General features: G+C 42.1%; 1 protein-coding gene across 1 annotated transcript in view; it reads right to left on the bottom strand.

The window, feature by feature from the left end:
- SYNE2 (spectrin repeat containing nuclear envelope protein 2) overlaps window positions 1-24,873 on the bottom strand; it is a 550,589-nt gene that overhangs the window by 97,482 nt on the left and 428,234 nt on the right. The window contains exons 82-87 of the mRNA XM_082274971.1: window positions 24,119-24,274; window positions 15,947-16,093; window positions 11,145-11,315; window positions 9,479-9,612; window positions 7,848-8,052; window positions 921-1,100 (exon numbers count right to left, since the gene is read on the bottom strand). Coding sequence (XP_082131097.1) covers window positions 921-1,100; window positions 7,848-8,052; window positions 9,479-9,612; window positions 11,145-11,315; window positions 15,947-16,093; window positions 24,119-24,274 — 993 coding nt within the window. The remainder of the gene's footprint in view (window positions 1-920; window positions 1,101-7,847; window positions 8,053-9,478; window positions 9,613-11,144; window positions 11,316-15,946; window positions 16,094-24,118; window positions 24,275-24,873) is intronic.

Genomic DNA, 24,873 nt, shown 5'->3' with positions numbered 1-24,873 from the left:
CACTGAGGATGAGCTCAGGTGTATTCGAATCCCAGTCTGAACCCACATGAGCAAGTCCACCAGAAAGCCATCACTGCACCAGGCCAATCATAACTAGCTAAATAATTTTGTTCCCTGCAACCGCATGCATACACTCCTACTGTATGTGTACGGCTGAAGGCCAAGGGATGCCCTGGCTACAGATAATTTGTCCAGTAAAGGTGGTAGCTTTCTGGCAGGCTTGCTCAGGTGGGTTCGGACTAGGATCTGGGCATGCCTGAGCTTATCACTAACCTTCAATATTGGACAGTGAGGCTGCCCATCACAGTATGTAAAGAGTGGGGCAAAACCAGATGTTTTGCAAACATGTGGGTGGTGAAAGTGCTTTAAAACATAACCAGTTGCTTTCTGCTTAGTGACTCTTGCTCTATGTTCTTTAATCCACCATTAAAGCAGCAGCATAGCTTGCTCAAAAACACAACCCCCAGCCTGATGACTGGACATTGAAGTAGGAGCAGTATATTGATGAACGATCACTCTGATCTCTCCTTCTTTCAGTATAATCCATGTCTACAAGGTGGAGCACCTTTGTGCTCAGTACTGAATATCACTGACTTCGCCTCCCTATGATGTCAAGAATGGATGATCCCATCCTTTTTTATTGGACTATTTGTGAGCATCACTATATATTACACAGACAAAAAAAAAAAAAATAGAAAAGTGAAAATAAATTTTAGGCAAACTTAGCAATGAGAGTTAAAAATCTGTGCTGTCTGAAATATTCTAGTGTCCATTTAACACTTCATGACTTCTTAAAACACTGAAACAATAACTGTAACAGCAGCTTCCGCTCGAATACCATGCTACAGTATAATCCATCAAGCCCCATCACGCGTATACAACAGCACATTTATACATCAGGAGGATTCCTTCTCAAATACCTTCAACTCTGCCGTCTTTGCTGAGACAATTCTCTCCAAGTGATCTATTCTGTGCGAAGCGTTTTGTCTTTCTGAGTGGATCACATCGGCAGCTGCTGCATTTTGTCGAATCACTTTGTCTGCCAGTTCAGACACTTGCAGGTTGTGAGCTCGGAGAGCCTGCAGACTTTGCTCCAACACCTACAAACACCAAAAATAACAGCCATTGTGTCTTGCATATAGCAACATACCACAAACACACCAAAATATGAAGACAAGCAAAATGAAACCAGTATTTTCAGAATGTAAATGCATCCCAGCAAATATAATATTGATAATGCTTATGGGTCATAGACTAGAGATGTAATGGACAGAAGGACATGGTTGCTTTCACTGGCTGGCCCTAAGCTGTACTTGTTAACACTAGTAGTAAACCACAAATATGATATTTGTTGATCTGAGTCTAATTAAAATTCCTGAGCCCTGATGAAAGGGGGGGGGGGGGGCTGTTTGCTCCTCGAAACGGGTTGTATTTTGAACCATTTTTTGTATAAAAAATTTGGACAATTGTTGGTGCTCCTATTGGGTTGTATATGTGATCACTGACACGGCAGCAGACATTACAGGGTGGTCAGATATTCAGGAAAAGCCAGTCGACATTGGCATTTTTACACCTCTTTGGATTTTGTCGGCAACCATGCATATAGAACACACACTTCCTTAAAAAGTACAAAAATAGTTTTCCTTTATTAATATTACATCATAAAATGTTCACCCCTACAAACTGAGGCATATTAAAAAACGTATTTCTTTACAGACAATGACAGAGGATCTGCATCAACAAAGGTATACTTGACAGATAGTGGTACGACCAGTTGTTGTCCGCTAACTGGGATATCACCCCCACAGTGTTCTTCAAATGGAACTATCCAATGCATTTTGAACACAAATTAAAACATGTGCTTCATCAGGGAAGTACCACAATCATATCTGACTGTCAAGCCGCTTATGATTCTTGAAGGTATTCAGCAGACAAACCCATTATGTGGTAGGAAGGGAAAGAGACAAGCCCACATGTAGCTATATGAAAACTTGGCTTGCCGCTACCTTGCAAGAATGGTCAACCATAGGATGTCTGCTTGATTCATATACACAAGTTCTTAAAAAAAAAAAAAAAATTAAAAAAACCCCCCAAAAAAAACAAAAAAAAAAAAAACATAGGTGATTGTCATCTCATGCCTAGGGGCGAATTCTTTTTTTTTTTTTTTTTTTTTTGGATAAGGTAGCGAGGGGTTCAAAGCCTTGTCAGGTTTTTATTGCAGATTGGAGGTTTCACCTTACTTCCTTGCTTTTTTTTTTTGATGAAACTGTCTTTCCCAAACCCCAACAACAAACAAAAAAGAAAATCCCTAGAGCTTCATTTTAAAGTCAATTTTTAAAGTGAAAATTAAATCTAGAATTACTCTATGAACATTAAACAGCGGAATAACGTTAGCATCATGTTCGACTTTTGTTCATGCTCCGGTTGTCCAGCAAGCCGCACTGGAAAATGCTAGCGATTTACCAGCAGCAGCATGCAACTTATGGTGTTGCTCAGCCCCCTCAGTATCTGAAGTATCTGTGAACCCCAACAATGAACCCCTATCTAGCTATCTCTGTGGATTACAGAACACTCCCCCCCCCCCCCCCCCAAATTTAATGGCACTGATTAGCGGGGAAGGTGCTCTTTATCTAAATGACTCCCTGTTTTAGGGTGACAGTGCTGCTTTTCTATAGAGCAGGGGTCTTCAAACTATGGACCTCTAGTTGTTCAGGAACTACAATTCCCATCATGCCTTGTTGTGCCTGTGAATGTCAGAGTTTTACAATGCCTCATGGGATGTGTAGTTCCGCAACAGCTGGAGGGCCGTAGTTTGAGGATCCTTGCTATAGAGTATAATGAGCTAGCATTGTCAACCTAGGACAGCAAGTGTGTTACGGACAGAATCACCAGGTAAAAATAAAGGAAAAAAAGCCGGAAAAAAGAGCACCTATGCAGCCAATAAATCTAAGGATGGGTAAACACTGCATCATATTTGGTTTTTGGCTTTAGATACACTCTAAGATAAACACACTAAAAAAGGTTTTCCTGACTTTAGATAGACAAGTTAATATTTTTTTCTGTAATATTTGCCTACGGTTTTTCTTAAAGTAAAGTACCATAAAGTATACAAAAGCAGATATATTGCTTAGAACATTATAATTTGTTTTCCATAATGCTTGACATTTGAAAATTGCGATTATGAACAGTAAGCATGCCCAGCGATTTACATAGCACGCGAGTCTGTCATTTCAAGTCAGATTAATTTCTATTATGGGAATGCGAAGTTGTGTGACATCTGGGTATTACAGCTGTGAGTTAATTTCAGTGGCCAGCAGAGACGACCACAAACGGCACGGCGGAGATTAGAAATGATGATTGAGGCTTTCAGGAAAACGAATGTCTGAGACTGGGTTGACCTGGTCTAGATGCGCCAGCTGCCAAGCCTTGAGATTAGAGAGCAAACACAGCACTAGTCTAGAGCCAGAAACCTGTATACAGGTCATGGGCAGAAGGGACCAGACATTTTATTTTTATTTTTTATAATGAACTCTTTTTAGCCATATCTGGAAAAAATGGCACAAACACGTTTGCATGCTTTTATAGCTTAAGTCTTTCGTTTTAGACTACTTAAATTCATCCGATAAGGCAGATTTAAGACACTTTTTGGGTAGTTGGGGGTCCCAGAAAATGATATACTATTTGGGCTGACATCACAGAAATAAAGCTGGACACCAAACCGCTAAATACAAAAATAGGAAGATTTCGACATATGGATTTGTATTTCTGTCCAGCCAGTCCTGACATTTACACAGCTCTGCTACACACAGTCCTGTTTGATAGGGCAGGAGACCAGATTTTGCTCTGCTGCAGTTAAACTTCAGTCCCATTCTGTACCAACTCCACCCCCTGCCATTATAGTGTGTACTTAGATGTGCTGAAGGACTCTACTGGAACCTATCTGCACATGCCCAGGTGTTCCCATGCATGTGCAAAGATGGAGAAGTCTCCTGACTTCCCTAATAGGCGTCTTTGTGCATGCACATAAAACCCTCGGCAGATATGTCGCAGAGCTTACCCGGAACCTGAAGCCTTGCGGCACATCTGCTCACAAGGCTGCTGTTAGAAATCACGGGGCCCAGTACAACCTGCCTAGCAGGGCCCCCCGAATATGTCAAGACAATATTTTCACTAAAAATGCACTAAAATCATTATTAGCGGACAAAAACCTAACAGAAAACCTGTGTGAATTGGCCCTTTGTATTTGTTTTTTACATTTAAATAAAAAAAAAAAGTTTTTTTTTTTTTTTAAATGTTAAAAATGTTTACAATTACTTTAATTTACAATTCTTTTAATTATTTATTATTATGTTTAAATATAATTTTTTTAGAATTTGTTATTTTTTTCACAGGACAGGGAATCCTTCAGTGCTGAGGGGTGGGGGGCACAGTGAAAGGGGGGCATACGGGGAGGGGGGAGAGGGGCAGAAGCAGGCAGAACCGGAAGGAGGGGGATCGGTGTCGGAGAAGCAATTACAGGAATGATGCCCTGTGTCTATGTCTCTCCCTGCAGCAGCTGAAAGCTAGCAGGAGGGGAGAAACTGGCTTTCAGCTGCTGCAGAGAGCCGCACAGGGATTCCATTCTGTAAAATTGCCCCTCCACTCGACAGCACCAATTCCCCATGCTGTTGCGGCCCCCCTGTGTGCCCGGGCCCGCTACAGGAGGACTGGTGGTCCGCCCCTATCAGCGGCCCTGTCTGCGCACATGCAGGAGGTGGGGGGGGGGGGGGAGAACATAATGTGTGCTGTATAGAACATTACAAGAGGCTGGTACTAGGTAAAATTCAGGTACTTGCATTAAAAAATGAATACAGTCTTCCTTCCTTTTTATCTAGTTGTGTGACTGCATAGAGGCATTAGCCGTATTTAAGTTTCTAATAGAGATTTTGTGTTGATCTGACCTCCGGTCATTCTATTCTGTAACTACATTATATTTGTGGAAGCTTTGTAACCATACTGTACTACACTGTCTGTACAATTTTTCTTTAAAATTCAGAATAAAAACATTGAAAACGAAAAAATGAATACAGAGCTGCATTAATGTGAGTCTTTTATATCCACTAGGAGTTCAGCTTTGAGCACCTACACCTTAAAGGTACGATTTCTAAATGATTTTGGGATGAATTATCTTTTGAGCAACTATTTATGAAAACGATTGAATTTTAAACTCCAACTTTTTTATTCAGTGCCATAATATTTTTTGGAAGAGATTTGAATGGTATTGGGCAATGATCAGTATTATCTGGATTTGATTGGAATGAGATCTTCCCATGGAAGATCGTGCAAGAAATAACAAATAAAAAAAGGCAAGGTATTCTCAAACAAGCATTTTATAATCTGTTTAGTGGATACACAAAAACAGATAATACTAAACCGTATGTCTAGGTTCTTTTTTTTTTATGCAGTTGTCACATTTTCATGGCTTACGTTCTATTTTTAAAAACAAGCAAGACCATTTCCCTTTTATTTAGTCTTTCTGTTGGTAATTTTTTATTTAAATTAAGAAAAGAAGAATAATAAAACACATTCAGTACAGCTCTACAAGTACATGTTACTATTAAAAATGTAGCAAGCACAGAAAAATACCTGTTGATCCTGCCAGAAACCCAGTAATTTTTTTTTAAATTCCTGCAGTGATCTGACAATGCTGACTCTGCTGCACTATAATCCCAGGCAGTGTTGTCACTCTTGCCCTAGTTAGCCTCTGCACAAGTACAGAACACCCTGTCTATATAATATAGGCGGGGGGGGGGGGGGAGAGTCTGTAGTCCAGCGAGGGAGGTAACTAAAGCCTCGTACACACGCAACGATTATTGGCCGACCAATGGGCCATCTTTTGTCCAGTGTTGCTGTGTTGGTTGAAAAGTGTTCTAGACTGCACACAAATTTTTTCGGCCAACAAAAACCAACTTCAGAAGTGATGTCATGTTCTGGTTAACTTTTCGTGTGTTTTTTCTTCTCTGAGCATGCCCAGTCTTGCTCATCTGATTTTTGTCTGCCGAAATCTGTACTGACTGACGAAAAATCGGCCGTTCCGTTGACGGCCAACAAAAATTTTATAGCATGCACACCAGATTTTGTTCGGCCGAAAAGTCGCAATCGGAAGCATCATACTAACAAGCCGACAATTGGCCGATCGGACGTTTGGCCGAAAATTCACGGCCAACAATCGTTGCGTGTGTACGAGGCATTAGGCAAGGCTTGAGATTTTAGAGCAGTCAAGGCAGTTCTGTCAGCACCATACAGAAGTTAGAAGCTCTCTGGATTCATGGCAGAATTAACAGGTTTTTTTTTTTTGCATTTTTGTAAAGAGACAGAACATGAGAATATGTACAGGTATGGCAAAGATATAGTGAGTTTTCTTTGCCCAGATATATACTATAAAAATATTTGATGTGATAAAACAGCAACACTAAAAATGAAGAGGAAAAGTTTGTGCTTGTATTACAAAGTACAAAAACCCCATGTGACAAACACAAAAGGAATTGAGTAAGGAACGTGTATGGCGGGAGTATTAATCAGTCTTCAACACTTGTTTGGGGTCTGAAATCATTCTTTGGCAGAAGAAAATATTCCATTACAGACTTGGCCAGCAATTCCTCCAAAAGTCTATAATACATTGTAAAGTGACACCGATGATTTGATATGTTGGCAAATTTACAAAGCTGCTGGGAATTTATTTTTAAACTGAACCTGAACCCAAAAAGTGAATATTTGTCACCTTATAGGGAACATCTATAATGTGTTAACCATGGCTCAGTGGTATCCTGAGAAGCCTTTAGCCTTCTGAAAAACAGCAGTGCGCTTCCTGTGCATTGAGCCTAACAGCTGTAGACCTGCAGGGTGAGATCATCTAAATCCCTACTGGTCTCCCCAGATCTGGAGTGAGATATGGTGAGATCACTACTCTGCTACTCATTGCTGGAGAGAAAGCTGTACCCGAGTAACTACAGTGCAAGATCTTCCTGCTTCTGCTTTATTCATGAATTCTGTGGATCAGTGCTTTCTCCACCTCCACCTAAAGCTGCTGCTTTATGAATATATGTCATAGGTTATCAGATCACCAGTCATTGATGGAGCGACTTTGACAAGAGCAAGTAAACCTGGCTTCTACCAAAGTGGCCGCATCTACAAAGAGCAGAACAAGACATGTTATACTGGATTTAAACCCCATTCACAAAATCTGGCCTGGGCACATATCTGTAGTGTTTACTTATCTCTCTCCAAAGCCCCAAGTCCCATGTATTTTTGCTGCTCCGTTCCTCTGTTACCAACATGATAACTTCTACCAAGTACTATGACACGAGATAAAAGCAGGTGGAAATTTGTGTCTGGGAGGTAACCTAGAGATAGATAAGCAGATAGCTTGTCTATTCACAGCACATCTCTAAAGATGTGCCCTTTCTAAACAGTGTAGAAAGCTGAAGACAGAAGATATACATGTATTAAATGTATCTAGGGAGATTTTTTTCATCTCTGTGTTTCATCTGAGGCCGTTCACTTCACTGGGTATATGTTAGAGTTTACATTCACTTTAGGGCAATCATAAGAGGAAGATTACAGAGATACAAGTGCTAGCCCCTTTTAAACAAATTCCGTAGTTTAGGACCTCAATCAACCCTTCACTCTAGAGATTTCCAGAGCTTATACTAAATCAATCAAGTTTCCATCATCTAATACTAAATAGGTATTTTAGAGATTTGTCCTGACTGGAGCTTTTGCTAAACTGTTGCAGAATTTCGTCATTAAAGCCCACCTGGAAATTAAAAATAAAACTCTTTTTAATATTATGCTGCAAACCTTATTACCTGTAGATCCTGGATTCTTTGTCGTAGGGTGTCAGCCTGTTTGTCTTCTGAGAGTTTGGTGTAGAGGAGCTGCTGGGACTTTCCTTCTAATTGCTCCATGTCCAGGGTGTGATTCTGGTAGGAGTCCCTGTAGGCTTCCCACAGCTGCAGTAAAAGGCCAACTGACTGTAGATGACTAGAAAGTTCCTCATTCACTGAAGTCCACCTGTCATTGTAGTTAAAAAAAAAACAAAAAACTATTTGTAGCAACTAAACTGAAAACTGAATTAATATTAATTGCTGATGCTACCTTACAATGTGAGTCAGGGAAACGCAGACATAAATCTTTTTTAGTTACTTCTGGGTACTTAGCTGCACAAATCTTTACTTTACAGCTACCAGGCACAGATTAACACAGTGTGTGTAGCTTTATAGGGTTAGTTCACTCAAAAGCAGTATTTTAGCTGTGGGTCGAGCCTGGTAAGCTGAATGAGTCTTTCTATTGGCACTTTTCCAGTGCATGGAACCGAACGGTTCTGCTTGCTTTTGCGCTTTTCCACTGCATGGTACCGCATGGTATGGTGTTGGAACGGTACGGTACAGCGGCGCTTTTCCACTACATGGAACCGAACGGTACGGCTCGCTTAAACAGTACCACCTCGGTTGTGGTTCCAAGAGGGCTGTACCGGTACCATATCCCACAATCCTTTGCATGCAGCCTTGACTGTTTGTCACTACTAGCCACTGATTGGTCCGAGAATCGTTGTTATCCCACCCACTTACTACTTTAGTGGAAAAGCAAACCGTACCAAACCGTTCCAACACTGTACCATGCAGTACCATGCAGTGGAAAACCAAACTGAGCCAAGCAGGGCCGACTGGAGCCGAGCCGGTACTTGCAGTGGAAAAGTGCCATATATGTCTTGGATATTCTAAAAGTGACATCAATTTTATTATTTTTGTCTATATGGGAGCTTTGGCTGCTCCCATTTACCCTTGTGTTCTAGAAATTCCTGTTGCAATATTCAATATATAAAATGATTACAAAAATCTAAAGAAGATAGTGGGAGTCCATGATAATAGCCGAAGTAGGTGTACAGACCCAGGAACTCTGTGCAGGGATCTCACCAACAGAGTCCCTGGGAGGTATATCAAATTGTCAAAGGGGGTTCACATTCCAGCAATTACAATATCATCATCGTTTCCTGAAATTAAGTAGAAGATCTAGTAAGGCGAAACAAAGGTCCTTTGGGTAGTTGAGGAAACCAGGTTTTCCACAAAAGTAACTTGCTTTCCACCTCAGCCTACCAGTATCTAATCTGTATGATGAAGTGAAAACAATATAAAATAGAAGGCAATAAACTAGAAGCTCAATTCCACACAGGAGGGACAAACCTCAATGACAAAGTAGGAGATCAATCTGAGGTTTAGGTCCTCTGCTCTGAAATGGAGTTGACAGCTTGGCTTCTAGTTTACAATACTGATTTGGACGGCTCCCAACACAGGTAGTTGGTCAGCCCATTTCTTTAGCACCACCAGCTGCCAAGGTAGCAAAAAATGGGGATCCATGTTTATGTGGTCCAGGTATAACTTTCTATGGCACTTGGTAAACCCACATTTTCTTATAGTCTTTAAGCTATGAAAACACTAACCTGCTTTCAGCTTCTTTACAATCCTGTTCCAAAATGGCAAAGGCTGAAGGGCTGCAAAGACCTTCCATGCTCTTAAGAGCAGCTCTTATTTTGGACCAGTTTTCCTCATGTCGTTCAGCCTCCTCCTGAGTGGACTAAGGAACAGAGAATACATAAGTAATGGGATAACCTTTAAAACACTACATGTTTCACACATACATTTTTAGTATATAGAATATTGCCTATGCCTGTGGATTACTAACTGATGTTATGGCTTTATCCAAACATATGATCACAGGTTGCTTTGGGGTATTCATCAGCAGTGCAAAAAACAATGCTGATGTGCAAAGCATTGTAAAACACAGCAAATAAATCCTATTTCAAATAAGACCTGGCAGCCAACTGACTGCAATTACGTAAACAGTGCTGTATAAAGCTTCATAAACGTATATGACTATCTGTCAAGCATACAGGTTTAGGTAAAGCTGGCTATAGATGGATCAAAATTCAGACAGTTCAGCAGGGACTAGCTGAATTTTGATCCATCCATGGCCATTCTTGCATGACAGAAGTTGATCTAGCAATCAACTTTTGTCAAACAGAACTGTTGGGAAAAAAAAGTTCACACATTGGCTGCAGCGCTGATCATTGTATTCTGAGAGCAGACGAGTCCCTGCTGTCAGAGTACAATAGCACAGCGGGGAGCATTCCTACATCAAACTCACTTGTGTGGATGGCTGAATCCATTTGCTTTTGTTCAATTAGCCCTCTGGCTGATCGAAAAAAAAGGTGAATCATCTATGGACAGCCTAAAGCCATTTTTTTTTCGTTCAACCCAGCGGGCTAAATGAAAAGAAAAAAAAAATTAAGAGCTCGGGGGGAGCTGCTGTACTAACTATGCAATGTTAGTACAATAATTTCCCCTACTGATTTATTGTGTTCTGACATGGGGATGGCTCCCCCGCCAGAACACACCGGCCAGCACTCTCAGCCATTTGCCGAGAGCATGCCGGTCGGCAGACCTTTTTCGGTCCTACCCTCTAGACTGAAACCCACGGGGAGCGTCTGTCAGACTGGCTGCCATACACACAGGCCGAATGTCAGCCGGTTCAATTGAACAGGCCCATGCCGTCCGACATTCGGCTTGTATTTAGAAGGCTTAATTGTAGTGGTGAGATGGAGAAGAAGGGAATACTGCTTATCAAAGCGAACAGTAGCAATTAGGATGACTATTTTATTCAGTCTGATCAATAGTTTCTTCTTCTTATTGTTATCAGACAGGAGATTGTCACCCAATTCAGCCGAAAATAAGTGGATCTGGAGAGATCTATGAATCATCCCATAGGTGCCCCTACAGCACCTTACCCATAGTCTTCATTAATAAGCCTGATATTTTTGCAATGCATGGACTGGGCCACAAACAGTAACCTACATTGCACACTAGGAAATACTGATGTATTTTGATTAGTTCAACCACACTATAATGAACTCATAGCTTACAGTTAATTATTCTAGATATACCAATGTCCCAGGCATGAAAGACTCCCTTAATTTGCTGTATTTTGACGACTAGTAATAAAGAACCAACCCCTTCAATTAAAAAAGTAGCGTAACACCCTGTTGTCAGCTGACTGGATACCTTGGACCACAAAGTAACCAAGTATTTATGATGTATAAGGGAAGGTACCTGCAGTATCGCCAAATTTTGCTTTAGACAGTTCAATGAGGATATGGGTCTTTTGGCTTGGCAAAGGACATACAATAATTTGACCAACATTTTCTTCACACATTCATAGTTTTCGCTGTATGTCTTCCAATATCTCAACAATGAGTCTATAGAGGACTTTAGATCGGCAACCTGAAAATCACAACATGAACAATTACATAGACTTACACAGCTACAAAATTCAAAAGAAAAAAAGTCAGTGGGTAAAGCCGGCCATACACGAAGCAAATTTGCTCGATTTCCCCATTAACAGACAGTGTTGAGGTGGGAATCCTTCCTGTTAGGTCAGGCCATTGTCTTCTCCCGGCAGGGGGGGCAAAGGAGGTCGTCCATGCTGGGTGAAGACAGTGGTAGTTATAGCAGCGCTAGCGGCAATCGAAGGAGAATATGGCAAGCTTGTTGTACCAAAGTTGATCGATCAACTTGGTACCTTCAGCCTGCCCATTAACTATTTGAATCTCGGCCGGTTCCTTTTGAATACAAACCTGGTAATATTACTGCAATTGCTTTACATAAATTTTAAAATGGACTACATTTACCTTATTTTTTTTTTTTCTTTTTAACCACTTAAGCCCCGGAAGATTTTACCCCCATTCCGACCAGGGGGTATTTTGCGATTCGGCACTGCGTGAATTTAACGCACAATTGCGCGGTCGTGCGACGCTGTACCTAAACGAATTTGACGTCCTTTTTTTCCCACAAACAGAGCTTTCTTTTGGTGGTATTTGATTACCTGTGCGATTTTTTGATCACGCGCTATAAACAAAAAAAGAGCGTCAATTTTGCAAAAATAGCAATATTTTTCACATTTTTTTATATGAAATTCCCCCAAAAAAAAAATGTAAAAATCAAAATTTTTAAAAATTTTCGGCCAATTTGTTTTATGCTACCTATGTTTGGTAAAAAAAATCGCAAAAAGCGTATTTTGATTGGTTTGCGCAAAAGTTATCGCGTTTACTAACAAAGGGAAAGATTTTTGTCATTTTTGTTGTTTTTTTTTTTAACGCGTAATGGCGGCGATCTGCGATTTTTTTTGCGGTACTGCGACATTGCGGCGGACAGATCGGACCCTTGACTGACATTTTTGACACTTTTGGGGTTACCAGTGACATTTCTACAGTAATCAGTGCTATACATATGCACTGTTACTGTAAAAATACACTGGTAGTGAAGGGGTTAACTTTATTTGGAAGGGAGGGGCTGTGTGTGTCCCTAGGGGCGTGGTTTCTACTGTGATTGGCTGTGGCTCTAGCTGTAAGGACACTGATCAACGGATCTACATACCAGATCCGTTTTATCAGTGTCTTTGCAGCGAGGAGAATGACAGGCAGTTTGTTTACACAAGCTGCCTGACATTCTCCCTCTCCCCCGCCGATCGCCGAGTGACCGGCGGACATCGGGTCCGCTGGTCACACGCGCGGGGGGGTCCGTGACCACGCGGGAGCGCGCCCCCGGGGGCGCGCGCTCGCTCCCTAGACCCTCACAAGCAAGCAACGTAGCCCTACGTTAGTTTGCCTGTGAGGGGCTGACCGCCGACGTAGATAGTCGTGCGGCGGTCGGCAAGTGGTTAACTAAAAGTGTATATCAGGACTAAACAACAAAAACCATGATCAGAACATCACTTGAATAAACAGCATTTTCCTCCATGTTTAATAATGCCATAAATGCACGCACAAAAATAATCTGCTCATCTGCCATAAATCCAGTGAGCTCCTGTTAGGGGTGACAACATAGTGAAATCTTTTATACAGTGCACCTGGAAAGCATTCACAGTGCTTCACTTTTATCACATTTTATGTTACAGCCTTATTCCAAAATGGATTAAATTTATTATTTTTTTTCAAAAATCTACAAACAATACCCCATACTGACAAAGTGAAAGAATTTTGTTTGAAATCTTTGCAAATTTATTAAAAATAGAAAATTAAAAAAAAAAAAAAAATCACATGTACATAAGTATTCACAGCCTTTGCTCAATACTTTGTTGAAGCACCTTTGGCACCAATTACAGCCTCAAGTTTTTTTGAGTATGATGCTACAAGCTTGGCACACCTATTTTTGGGCAGTTTCTCCCATTTTTTTTTTTTGCAGGACTTCTCAAGCTCTATTAGGTTGAATGGGGAGCGTCTTTGCACAGCCATTTTCAGATCTCTCCAGAGATGTTAAATCAGGGTCTGGGCTGTCGCTGGGCCACTCAAGGACATTCACAGAGTTGTCCTGTAGCCACTCCTTTGTTATCTTGGCTGTGTGCTTAGGGTTGTTGTCCTGGCTGTTGGAGGATGAACTTTCACCCCAGTCTGAGGTCAAGAGCCCTTTGGAGCAGGTTGTTTATCATGGATGTCTCTGTACATTGCTGCATTCATCTTTCCCTCGATCCGGACTAATCTCCCAGTTCCTGCCGCTGAAAAACATCCCCACAGCATGTTGCTGCCACCACCATGCTTCACTGTAGGGATAGCATTGGCCAGGTGATGAGCAGTGGCTGGGTTCCTCCAGACATGACGCCTGTCATTCAGGCCAAAGAGTTCAATCTTTTTTCATCAGACCAGAGAATTTTGTTTCTCGTGGTCTGAGAGCCCTTCAAGTACCTTTTGGCAAACTCCAGGTGGGCTGTCATGGGCCTTTTACTGAGGAGTGGCTTCTGTCTGGCCACTCTACCATACAGGTCTGATTGGTGGAGTGCTGCAAAGATGGTTGTTCTTCTGGAAAGTTCTCCTCTCTCAACAGAGAAACCCTGGAGGCTGTCACAGTGATCATTGGGTTCTTGATCTCCTCCCTGACTAAGACCATTCTCCCCTGATCGCTCAGTTTGGCCGGGTAGCCCGCTCTAGGAAGAGTCCGGGTGTTTCCAAACGTCTTCCATTTACAGATAATGGAGGCCACTGTGCTCATTGGGACCTTCAATGCTGTAGAAATTTTTCTATAGCCTTCCCTAGATCTGTGCCTTGATACAATCATGTCTCAGAGGTTTACAGACAATTCCTTGGACTTCATGGCTTGGTTTGTGCTCTGACATGCACTGTTAACTGTGGGCCCTATATAGACAGGTGTGTGTCTTTCCAAATCATTTCCAAGTAAATTTACCACAGGTTATAGAAACATCTCAAGGATGATCAGTGGAAACAGGACGCACTTGAGCTCAATTTTGAGTGTCACGGCAAAGGCTGTAAATACTTATGTACATGTGATTTTTTTCGTTTTTTATCTTTAATAAATTTGCAAAGATTTCAAACAAACTTCTTTCACATTGTCATTATGGGGTATTGTTTGTAGAATTTTGAGGAAAATAACAAATTTAATCCATTTTGGAATAAGGCTGTAACATCGCAAAATGTGGAAAAAGTGAAGCGCTGTGAATACTTTCCGGTTGCATTGTACAGACATAGATTTTTATTCCAGCAAAAAGATTCTGCCCTGATTTCACACAGCCTGGCCGCATACTGTGTGTATGGAAAGGGCTGTTGGGAGATGTGGCTCTGAGGGTTGCACACCATGAGAAGACAACCCCAGCAGCTGCCCCTGCAATAAATTACAACATACTTGATGAATGAACTGATAATTTCCTGTGCTGTTATCAGTTATATTGTTTGTTCTTAGTCAGCTCTGAGGACTACAGAACCATTGCCTCTCTGTGTTATGGACATTAGGAGTAGGGTGGGGTTCTGTGGCCCCATCTTATTTCTATTGCCCTGGTCCAGAAGAGTGAGTGAGTGTTATGGACTTGCAATAGGGTTTGGCAAGCTTACCTGTCCCATCATGTCTGTATTAGAGGTCAGACTGCACTCCTGGTTCCTTTTTATCACCTCTACTTCCTGTTCCTGCCCCCCACAGGTCATCACAGGAAGTCTATATTAACCAGTGCACTGCAAGTCTGCTTTGCTGTTCAACAGTGTTTGTTCCTGTTTCCTGTTTGCCGTGTGCTTGATCTACTTTTCTGTGTACCGACCTTGGCTTGTCTCTGACTATTCCTGTTTGCCTGTTACCCTGACCTTTGGCCTGTCCCTTGGTTACCCTTGTCTGTCTGTTACCCTGACCTCGGCTTACCCATCACCATTCCGTGTGTCCTGAGTGGCTGCTTCCCTTTTCTCCCTATGGAGCATGACCTGGGGGACCCCAGGGGCCGCGACCTAGGCCCAGCTGCAGCCAAGTTCATCCTCGCCACTAGAGGCTCTGGTGAACACCTGCTGGGTCTTAGACTCCACGCCCTGGGCAATCTTGGGCTCACGTTCCGGTCCATCCGCAGCAGTCTGCTATCGGGTTTACTACCTTGCGCTGCGCCCCTGCCTCCGACAGCGTGCAGTTGTCACCTGGCCACAGGTGACCGGACAGTGAGTGTTGTTATGCTAGGACAGGAAGTTTGTTACTGGCAGAATCTCCAGGTGAAAATAAAGAAAAATACTGGAAAAAAAAAATGAATGCAGCCATCACATAGAATGGTAAGCTTGACTATATTCTATTTTTGCTTTCAGATTTAGATATGCTTTAATGGGCACAGAAAGTTAATTTTTGGGGAACCTGATTCATGGTTTCAGTGCAACTTTCAAGTACATTTGTCATTAAAAGGTTGCACCAGCATGCATGGCCTCCATCTAATTTTATAAAAGCTAAGTGCACAAGACATATCACTCATTCTCATCTCATTTTCTGAAAGGTGAAGCAGACATAAAAAAGACACAGTACTAATTACATAATAATTCACTATGGACAAGCTGTTCTGCTGGGCGTATGGCTCCCTTCTACTAAGTTGATAAGGTGATACAGACCTGAGTGGCAAGAGCATTCATCTTCTTCATCAGGTTTTCTGATGTCAATAAACCTTGCTGGAATACAGTGTGATCCCCTGCTGGTGGTCCACTCCTCTCCAATTCCTTCAGCACATTGGACTTGGCCTTGATTTCTTCTTCTAGCTCCTGCAGGCGAAGTGAATATTTTACAGTGACAATATATTGTACACAACAGTTGCTCTACCAGATCTATTATTGTAAAAATCCATCTTTACCAATATATTTATTGTACCACTACCACCAGGCAATATCACACCAGGCTTGTTTAAATCATACCCTTTATTTATGGAATTACCAGTAGTAGCAAAAATGTCCAGTAAACAATAGGTAAAAGATTTTATAGCATGCATCTGCCAAATCCTGATCTTCTCTCGTATGTTATTGCACACCACTGATCTCCGTATTTAGTTATATCATGCCCCAGTTTGCGGTTAGTATCTTACAATCACATTATTATGTGAAATATTAATCTCTTTCCATTCTATTCCAACAATGTCTTGTAAGTATCTTATAAATGGTTACAGTCTTAATAAGAGAGGCTTTTACTTCAGTTACTCAATGGAAAATAACATAATAGTTGGCTAAAAACTTTGCAGTGTATAGTCTGATCACTTTTATGCTATAGAACAGTGGTCTTCAGACTGTGGCCCTTTGCTTGCCTTTTCCAGCCCTTGGGGCACTGATCTTTGCATTAATGCAAGGCTTTATTCTTCCTACTGACACCAACAATGAGGTACCATTCCTTCCACTGACACCAACAGTGGGGGCATAATTCCTCCAACTGACACCAGCGATGGAACATTATTCCTTCCACTGACGCCAACAATGAGACCTGATGTACTCCCAATGACCCTGGGGCCTTTTCTACTCCCAATGGCGCTGGGGCCTTTTCTACTCCCAATGACGCTGGGGCCTTTTCTACTCCCAATGACGCTGGGGCCTTTTCTACTCCCAATGGCGCCGGGGTCTTTTCTACTCCCAATGAAGCTGGGGCCTTTTCTACTTCCAATGACGCTGGGGCCTTTTCTACTCCCAATGACGCTGGGGTCTTTTCTACTCCCAATGACGCTGGGGCCTTTTCTACTCCCAATGACGCTGGGGCCTTTTCTACTCCCACTGGCCACAATCTGGCCCCACTAAAGTCTGAAGGACAGTAAACTGGCCATTTGTTTAGAAAGATTGGAGACTCCTGCTATAGAGGTACCTGATGCCCAATTTTGTCAGCTAAATACATTTCAGGTGCCTCAAAATAAAGTTTCTTATTGTTTTTGTTCTTTATAAATCAGCCACAGTCAAAGAAAAAAATCCTGTCACCTGCCAGCAGTTGCAGAGTGGGAACATTGATCTCTACCTGAAATGATTAGTCTTGTTGCAGAGGTCTGGCACGCCTCCCTCTGCAGGGAACACCTACAGCTGTTTAACCAGCAAAGCTCATGCTCTACACTGATTGTGGAGCTCTGGCCCTGACTCAGCAGGGTGCCCAGGACTCTTCCCCAGCTCAACAGGTTGGCATCTGCTGTGAGGATCTTTCAAAAGACAGGAAAGAACATAAAACATGACCCACCCACTACAGGTTACTTGCTGAAAACTACAGGAGGGTTAGTGACAAGATCAACCACCCTGCACAAGAAAGAACAGCAGCAAGAACTGGTCTTTGTTATAGTCATTTTCTGTAGAGAGGCAAAGTTTCAAACGGGATTACTGCACAGTTCTGGAAAAAATACACAAAGCACATCAAGATTTGAGTAAGAATACACATGACTCTTGTACTTAGAAAATATTTGTTTATCCTAGAGTTAAGCTTTAACAACTTGCCCCCCCCCCCCTACTCCGGTACGTAGGGTCAAACCTTCATACAGAGAAGGGTTTGCCTAAGGTTTTGGATGACCTTGAGTCTTAGACCTTTCTGGTGGACTGGTAGGTAAAGCTTTGGGGGGGGGGGGGGCGGTCTGGTGGTGGATGGTGTGGGATTAATGAAAGGAATATAACATTTCTTAACTGCCAGGGAGGGAGAAGACTTTGCAGTCTGTTCCTTAGGCTTTTATTGCTGAAAAATATGGGTTTCCTTGCCACTAGTAGCATCCTTTGTAACTGCATCCAGAGCATATATGAAGACCTGTTGTCCCTCGAAGGCTATGTGAATTAGACACTTCTTAGAAATTAGCTCTGTAGTCCAGCAGATTAACCAAAATGTCCTCCACATGTATAAAGAAAGATGACCCATTTGAGAAATGAAAAAGGAAACCTCCAGCAGCAATCACAATCTTAGCTTAAGGCTCAGTTCCCACTTTTGCATTGCAGGAATTTATACATTGATGCCAAGCTACACTACTAGCGTCTATGTGGTGCAATTAATTCTAAATGGCGCTCCACTGCACCATGACTATAGATGTGCATTGCACTGTGCTGCCAAGAAAGGCACAGGCCAGCCTTCAGAGAAGTTGAGGCATATTGCCAGCCCGTGAGAATTGTGAATACATATATAATTAATATTACAGTTTACTTTATTTTTTATAAGTGATCACATACCCTGTTTTCAGCTGCATTAGAGAGAGCACAATATACTGATCTTCCCAGTGAATAGCTGGGCAGAGTGGCTCATGAGCACACATAGGACCATTGGAGCACAGGCAGGCTTTTTTCCTAGCACAGTAAGAAAACTGACCACACTGGGATGGATGGGCTTCTATGCCTAGTGTGATCAGTTTGAAATAGAAAAGCAAGGAGACTGGCAGAGTCACCAGGAATTGAACACAAAGGAAGAAATACAAAGAGAACAGCATGCTTTTTAACACAAGTACATAGTACAACAGACACACATCACAAATATAAAATATTGAGGTAACAAACACTTTAAATTCCAGTCTTTTACTCATATCTTTAACAATAATACCTATGTTGAACTTCAGAAACTGCAGGGATTTAGTAACTGGTCCATGTATGGTCTTAATTACATCCCACAACTTTATCAAGGTCAAGTGTTGAAAGACTTTCAGATGCTAAAAGGAATATGGTATGTTGAATAACATGTTTTATCACCACCTACAATTTCGGCATGTTATTTCTTCTCAGGCAAAAATTTCTAATTGGGTATTAACTGACCCCAAGATGCTCATACGACAAATTTCCTCTTTATATAGCTCATTTATGTCTGAGGTATCGCATGCCATGTCCTCTACTAGTAGAGCACGATGGTCTTAATAAAACGTAAAAAAAAATTTCTGATTTAAAAACAAAAAGTAGAATTTCAGTCAAATACCAACCATACCTAAACCTGCCTCCACCCCTATTCTAAGCCAATTCTAACCACCCTGTAAAAGAAAGGAGTATACTTAACTATTCTCATTTCTGGTCACAGAACCTCTCCAGTGGCCAGCTTCTGCAAAGAGGAAAGATTGCCTTGCCAGCAATGGCTGCAGAGCCTGGGCAATGTCGTCATCCATGGGCATAGTATGGTACATCCGATGTCAGCCCTCTCTCCTCTACACTGAAGACCCCGATGGGAGTCGTTCATGTAACCAGACTGGAAGCCCCCAGAATAGGTAAGCATAGACATCTTTCCTTTACAGGGTAGTCAGAATAGGATTAGAATGCGGGTGGGAGCAAGTTTAGGGATAGTTAGTATTTGACTGGATGTCTACTTTAAGTTACACCCATTTACTTCAAATGTTTTATGACCAAACAGTAGGTCTGTTTTAAAGGACTTTGGCCAGTTAGACAGGGCTTGGCAAAAGAAGGTCACAGCCAAGATGGAGTGAACAGCAAGGCGTGCCAGCAAGATCAGAGTGATAGAGGGGGCTTCAAACCATTTATCGTTTGGGTCCCTAAAGGCATGTGCATCCTCCACTGTTATGGTGGTCACTTTGTTAAGGCAGAACATGCAGGATCTACAGAGGAAGCAGTAGAAGCGGAAGCAGTGGGTAAAAGGCTAAACAGCGCTATGGGAAGCAAATATCTTGGCGGAGTTTTTTCAATCTCCGTTGAGGATGACCTAGAACTGAGGATGCCCTGGGAAAATATTTGTGGTTTTAGGAACTCAAAAGGGCCCAAAACTGGGAACAGCACTAGTAGAATTAACAGGCTAAAGCTCCGGTTTCTGAATGATGCATACTGCATCAATAAGAGCCAAAACAGTCTTTTAATTTGGGACTAAAGGCAGAAGATGGCGACTACTCAGAGGCAAGCTTGTCAGGTAAAGACTGGAGCAACTCCGAATAAGATAAGAATCCCAACAGCTACTTGCTTAGCCTGTCAAGGTCACATGCAAATCAGATACTGAATCTGCAGGAGGCGACGCAGGAGCGTGCTTGTGGCCTCTGCAGTTAGAGTTAGCAAATAACTTGGTGATTTGGGCCATAAAGTCTGACAAATCTAATGAAGACTCAGAAAAAGAAACAGACTCTAGGAGCAGAGGGCAACATGATTCAAGAATGTAGATGTTGGCCACATCAGTAGGAGCACTGCAAGCAGAACCACAGCTGTTGGAAGAGTGAGTTGGGGGGCACCCGGTACAATGGGCTTGTTCCCTTTCGTGTCTAGAATCAGCCATGCTGTGACTACATGGTGGTAAGGCAATGTATAGCTCAGGGTATGAGGCAAGGCCTCAGGTAGTTACGAAATCTGCACAGCTGAAGCAGGTGAGGATGACCAGAGGTAACCAGGGTCAATGTAGGTGGGCAGCAGTAATGGCGCTTTTCCACTGCATGGAACCGAACGGTTCGGCTCGCTTTTGTGCTTTTCCACTGCTGGTACCGCATGGTATAGTGTAGGAACGGTTCGGTACGGTATGGTGGCGCTTTTCCACTGCATGGAACCGAATGGTACGGCTCTCAAAAACAGTACCACCTCGATTGTGGTTCCAAGAGGTACCATACCCGGTACCATATCCCACAATCCTTTGCATGCAGTCACTACTAGCCACTGATTGGTCAGAGAATCCCACCCACCCCGTTGTTATCCCACCCACTTAACTTTAGTGGAAAAGCAAACCATACCGTACCGTACTGACCCGTTCCAACACCGTACCATGCGGTACCAGCAGTGGAAAAGCAAACCGGGCCAAGCAGGGCCGAGTAGAGCCGAGCCGGTACTTGCAGTGGAAAAGTGCCATAACAGATCACAATTCCTTGTGGCCTTTTGAAAAGCAGGGGCAGCAGCAGGGGGGTGCTGCCTTAACGATGCATGGAGGGAAACAAAGCATGTCACTGACACATCACCCAGTGGATGACGTCAGTCCCAAAGTGTTAACCCCTTTTTCAAGATGGAAACTGGTGTAAAATTTTTGAAGATGTCCAGTTACCTATGTACTATTTAGCTCCCTGTGGTGGAGTATGGAAGTTATCATAAAGGGGCTCTACAAAACTGTGCAAGACATTTTCCCAGAAGATTAATGTGAATGGTATATAGCATTCACTGTAAGCGAAACGTACACTAATAACCAAGTAGATCTACTCAACCATAGTATCCCTTTAAAATTTTACCTGCATTCTCTTAAGTTCAGAAAAGCAACACACTTTTTATAGGTAGGGTTCAGATGATTAAAAAAAAGTTATCAGACAATAACATTTTGCTGACATTTATCTTCCAAACAACCAGTGTTTTTCTGAAGGAACAAAATATCCACTGTAGACCATTTCAAACAATTGTAGCTTTGTCTGCCCTATGCTCAAGCTAAAGTAATCTCCTGCTTTAGCCTCGGAATAGAGAGTCACTTTTATCAGGTGAAAATCTAGCCATGGAATACTTACTTGCCCTTTTACTTCCAAAAAGTACACAGATCCTACCAGCAATATGGCCTTCATTAAAGTGCACCTGTCACCGTCAGCCATTATGTGTGTAATGTCAACATCCAGGCCACATATTCCTTACAAACCTGCAGAGCTATGACATAAGGCTTCAATACTTCCTTAATAACAGCCTAAATAACCACTTTGAAGTCATGATTTTATTTGACAGTGTCCTAACGCCAAGAATGTCTGAGTTCCATCGAGGAGAATTTCGTTCACTTCTTGTCTCATCGACACAACAGGAAGTGAGAGGAAATCTCCTCAGAGTAAAGGGAATTTCCTTCTTAGACTGTTGTCCATCCCAAATGGAAGAATTCCCCTTTATTTCCAATCCAGTGAAAACCCAAAACTCTGGACTTATAATATAGAAAACCTATTTAATATACATTTCAGAGGTCTGAAACAAGGGTAAAGTGACAACTGAGGTCCCAGAAAACAGTGCACTGTACCAAAAGGCAGCCATCGTTGCCTAAAGTATGTTTACTTTACAAACTTTGTTGTTTTATATGATTTTTTGAAAGCCTTCAGACTGATCTCACTTGTAACTGTTGGAATGCAATTTTTTCTTCTATGCGGTCTATGCAATATTTTCTTCTTGGGCAGTGCAAGTAATATGTCGTCTTTCAATGGATTGGTTTTACACAAATTCACAAAATATTTAAGACTTAAAGAGGCTGTAAACCCTTACATTTACCCAGTGAAGGGGCTATCCTCAGGTGATAAAGAGAGAAGCAACAGATCCTCCTACATAAGTTGTACCTGTTTATTTGCAGTCTAAATACATTCATAGTCCAGAATTTATAAAGCTTGTCTGAGCTGTCGAGTCAGATCGCGGAAATTACACTCTGCAAAGATCAGTGAGGAGAGCTCTGAGAGCTGATTGGAGGTAAGGGACACTCCCCCTTCACACAGCAGATATGAACAGAGCTGAGGCTGTCAGTAACCTGGAGATCCCTCCACTGTCCTATTTTTTGACTTTGTGTCAGGAAAACTTGTCAGAAGTACTTTGTGCCGATTGCAGCAGACAGAAAATATTATTATTATATAGGATTTATATAGCGCCGACAGTTTACGTAGCACTTTACAACTTGAGGACACTTGCTGCTCTTAACCACTTAAGCCCCGGAGGATTTTCCTGCTCAAAGACGAGGGCCTATTTTGCGATTCAGCACTGCGTGAATTTAACAGACAATTGCGCGGTCGTGCGACGCTGTACCCAAATTAAATTGACGTCCCATTTTTCCCACAAACAGAGCTTTCTTTTGGTGGTATTTGATCACCTGTGCAATTTTTATTTTTTGCACTATAAACAAAAAAAGAGCAAAAATTTTGAATATGAAATTCCCCCCAAAAAATGTAAAAATCAAAATTTTTAACATTTTAGGCCAATTTGTTTTCTGCTACATATTTTTGGTAAAAAAAAAAAAAAAAAAAAAATCGCAATAAGCGTATTTTGATTGGTTTGCGCAAAAGTTATTGCGTTTACTAACTAAGGGAAAGATTTATGTCATTATTGTTTTTTTTTTTTTAACTAGTAATGGTGGCGATCTGCGATTTTTTTTGCGGGACTGCGACATTGCAGCCGACAGATCGGACCCCTGACTAACATTTTTGACACTTTTGGGGGTACCAGTGACATTACTACAGTAATCAGTGCTATAAATATGCACTGTTACCGTAAAAATGACACTGGCAGGGAAGGGGTTAACTTTATTAGTAATCAAGGGGTTAAGTGTGTCCCTAGGGGCGTGATTCTAACTGTAAAGGGGCGTGGCTTGTGATGTAACCACAGAGACATGCGGTCCTACATAGTAGGATCGTATGATCTCTGCAGTTACACCAGGGAGAATGACAGGCGGCTTCGTTTACATCAGCCGCCTGCCTTTCTCCCTCTCCAGCGGGAGATCGCGAGTGGCCGGCAGACATCGGAGATGGCCATGAACGTGCGGGGGCGGAAGCGCACCTCCGGCGGCGCACGCTCGCCCCCTGCAGGCTCCTGGGTGAGCGACGTAGTACTACGTCGCTTTGCCCAGGAGGGGCTGACTGCCGAAGTAAATATACTGTGGGCGGTCGGCAAGTGATTAATGGAGACAGGTATACTATAGAGGGATATGCTTTGTTCATATTTTGTCTGAGGTTTACAACCACTTTAAAGGGAGGCCATAGTTCTAGTTTAACACAAAATAAAGTCAATATAGATGCTGCATGAACAGTGGTCACATTCGCCTTTAAGGGCACAAACAAAAAACACACAAAAATATATCAAATCTAGCAATGGCAGGAAACTTTAAATAGTTTCCTCCCAAGCCTTTCTGAAGTCCCACAATATTGTAAGACAAACTCTTGAGCTGTTGCCAGCACTTACCGAGCACTCTGCCAAGACACTCTCCGCTGCTGTTAGAGTTGATGGCCTCTGCAATTTGTTCAGTCTTACTTGCTGGGCATCTAACCAATTGTTTACTGACTGCCTCCTGCTTTCCTGGTCAGATAAGCTCTCAAGGGTCTGTTCCACATGTTGGATCTGGGAAAAATAGAGAGCTAGTGTAAGCACTATTTATAAAACATTTCCTTACAGAAGGGGTGGCAGAGCCTGGTGTGACTTCCCAGCAGAGGTGGTGCCAGGAAAAAAGTGAGATCGCATACAGGCATGAACATAAGAAAAACGAATAAGCAAACAAGAACTAAGAAAGATGTTAGGTGCTGGAGATTATTACATAGGACTCAACATGACAGAGTTAAAGGAAATCTTTGCCAAAAAAAGGTCAGTTCTCAGATTATGGAAATGCTCATTGCCTGGCAGCCATATACAGATCATATAGCTTTAATAAATTCTGAGTCACTAACCTAGAAGTTTTTGAAGCAAGAAGTCCTGACTTCATTGGCAAACACGCATGCTTCAGGTCAGTGATACAGAAAGTACTGAAGTCAGAGGGGTCAGGAATGAATGCCTAGGAACTAGCATTTTCAGAAGGGGGTTGTTAATTGAATCTGCCGTATTTCACTAGGCACAGGTTTATTTTAAAGGGAATGTTTGGACAAAATAACAAACGAAAAAATGTTATGCAGCACATTTTTGCAACACCTCCCCTTTTGGTTTATCTTTTTAACCACTGGAAGATT

This window comes from Pelophylax lessonae, assembly GCF_965119305.1.
Source record: "Pelophylax lessonae genome assembly, chromosome: 13".
Classification (NCBI taxonomy): domain Eukaryota; kingdom Metazoa; phylum Chordata; class Amphibia; order Anura; family Ranidae; genus Pelophylax; species Pelophylax lessonae.
The sequence above is the reverse complement of the archived record's forward strand: the minus strand, read 5'-3'. Positions and strand labels throughout refer to the sequence as shown.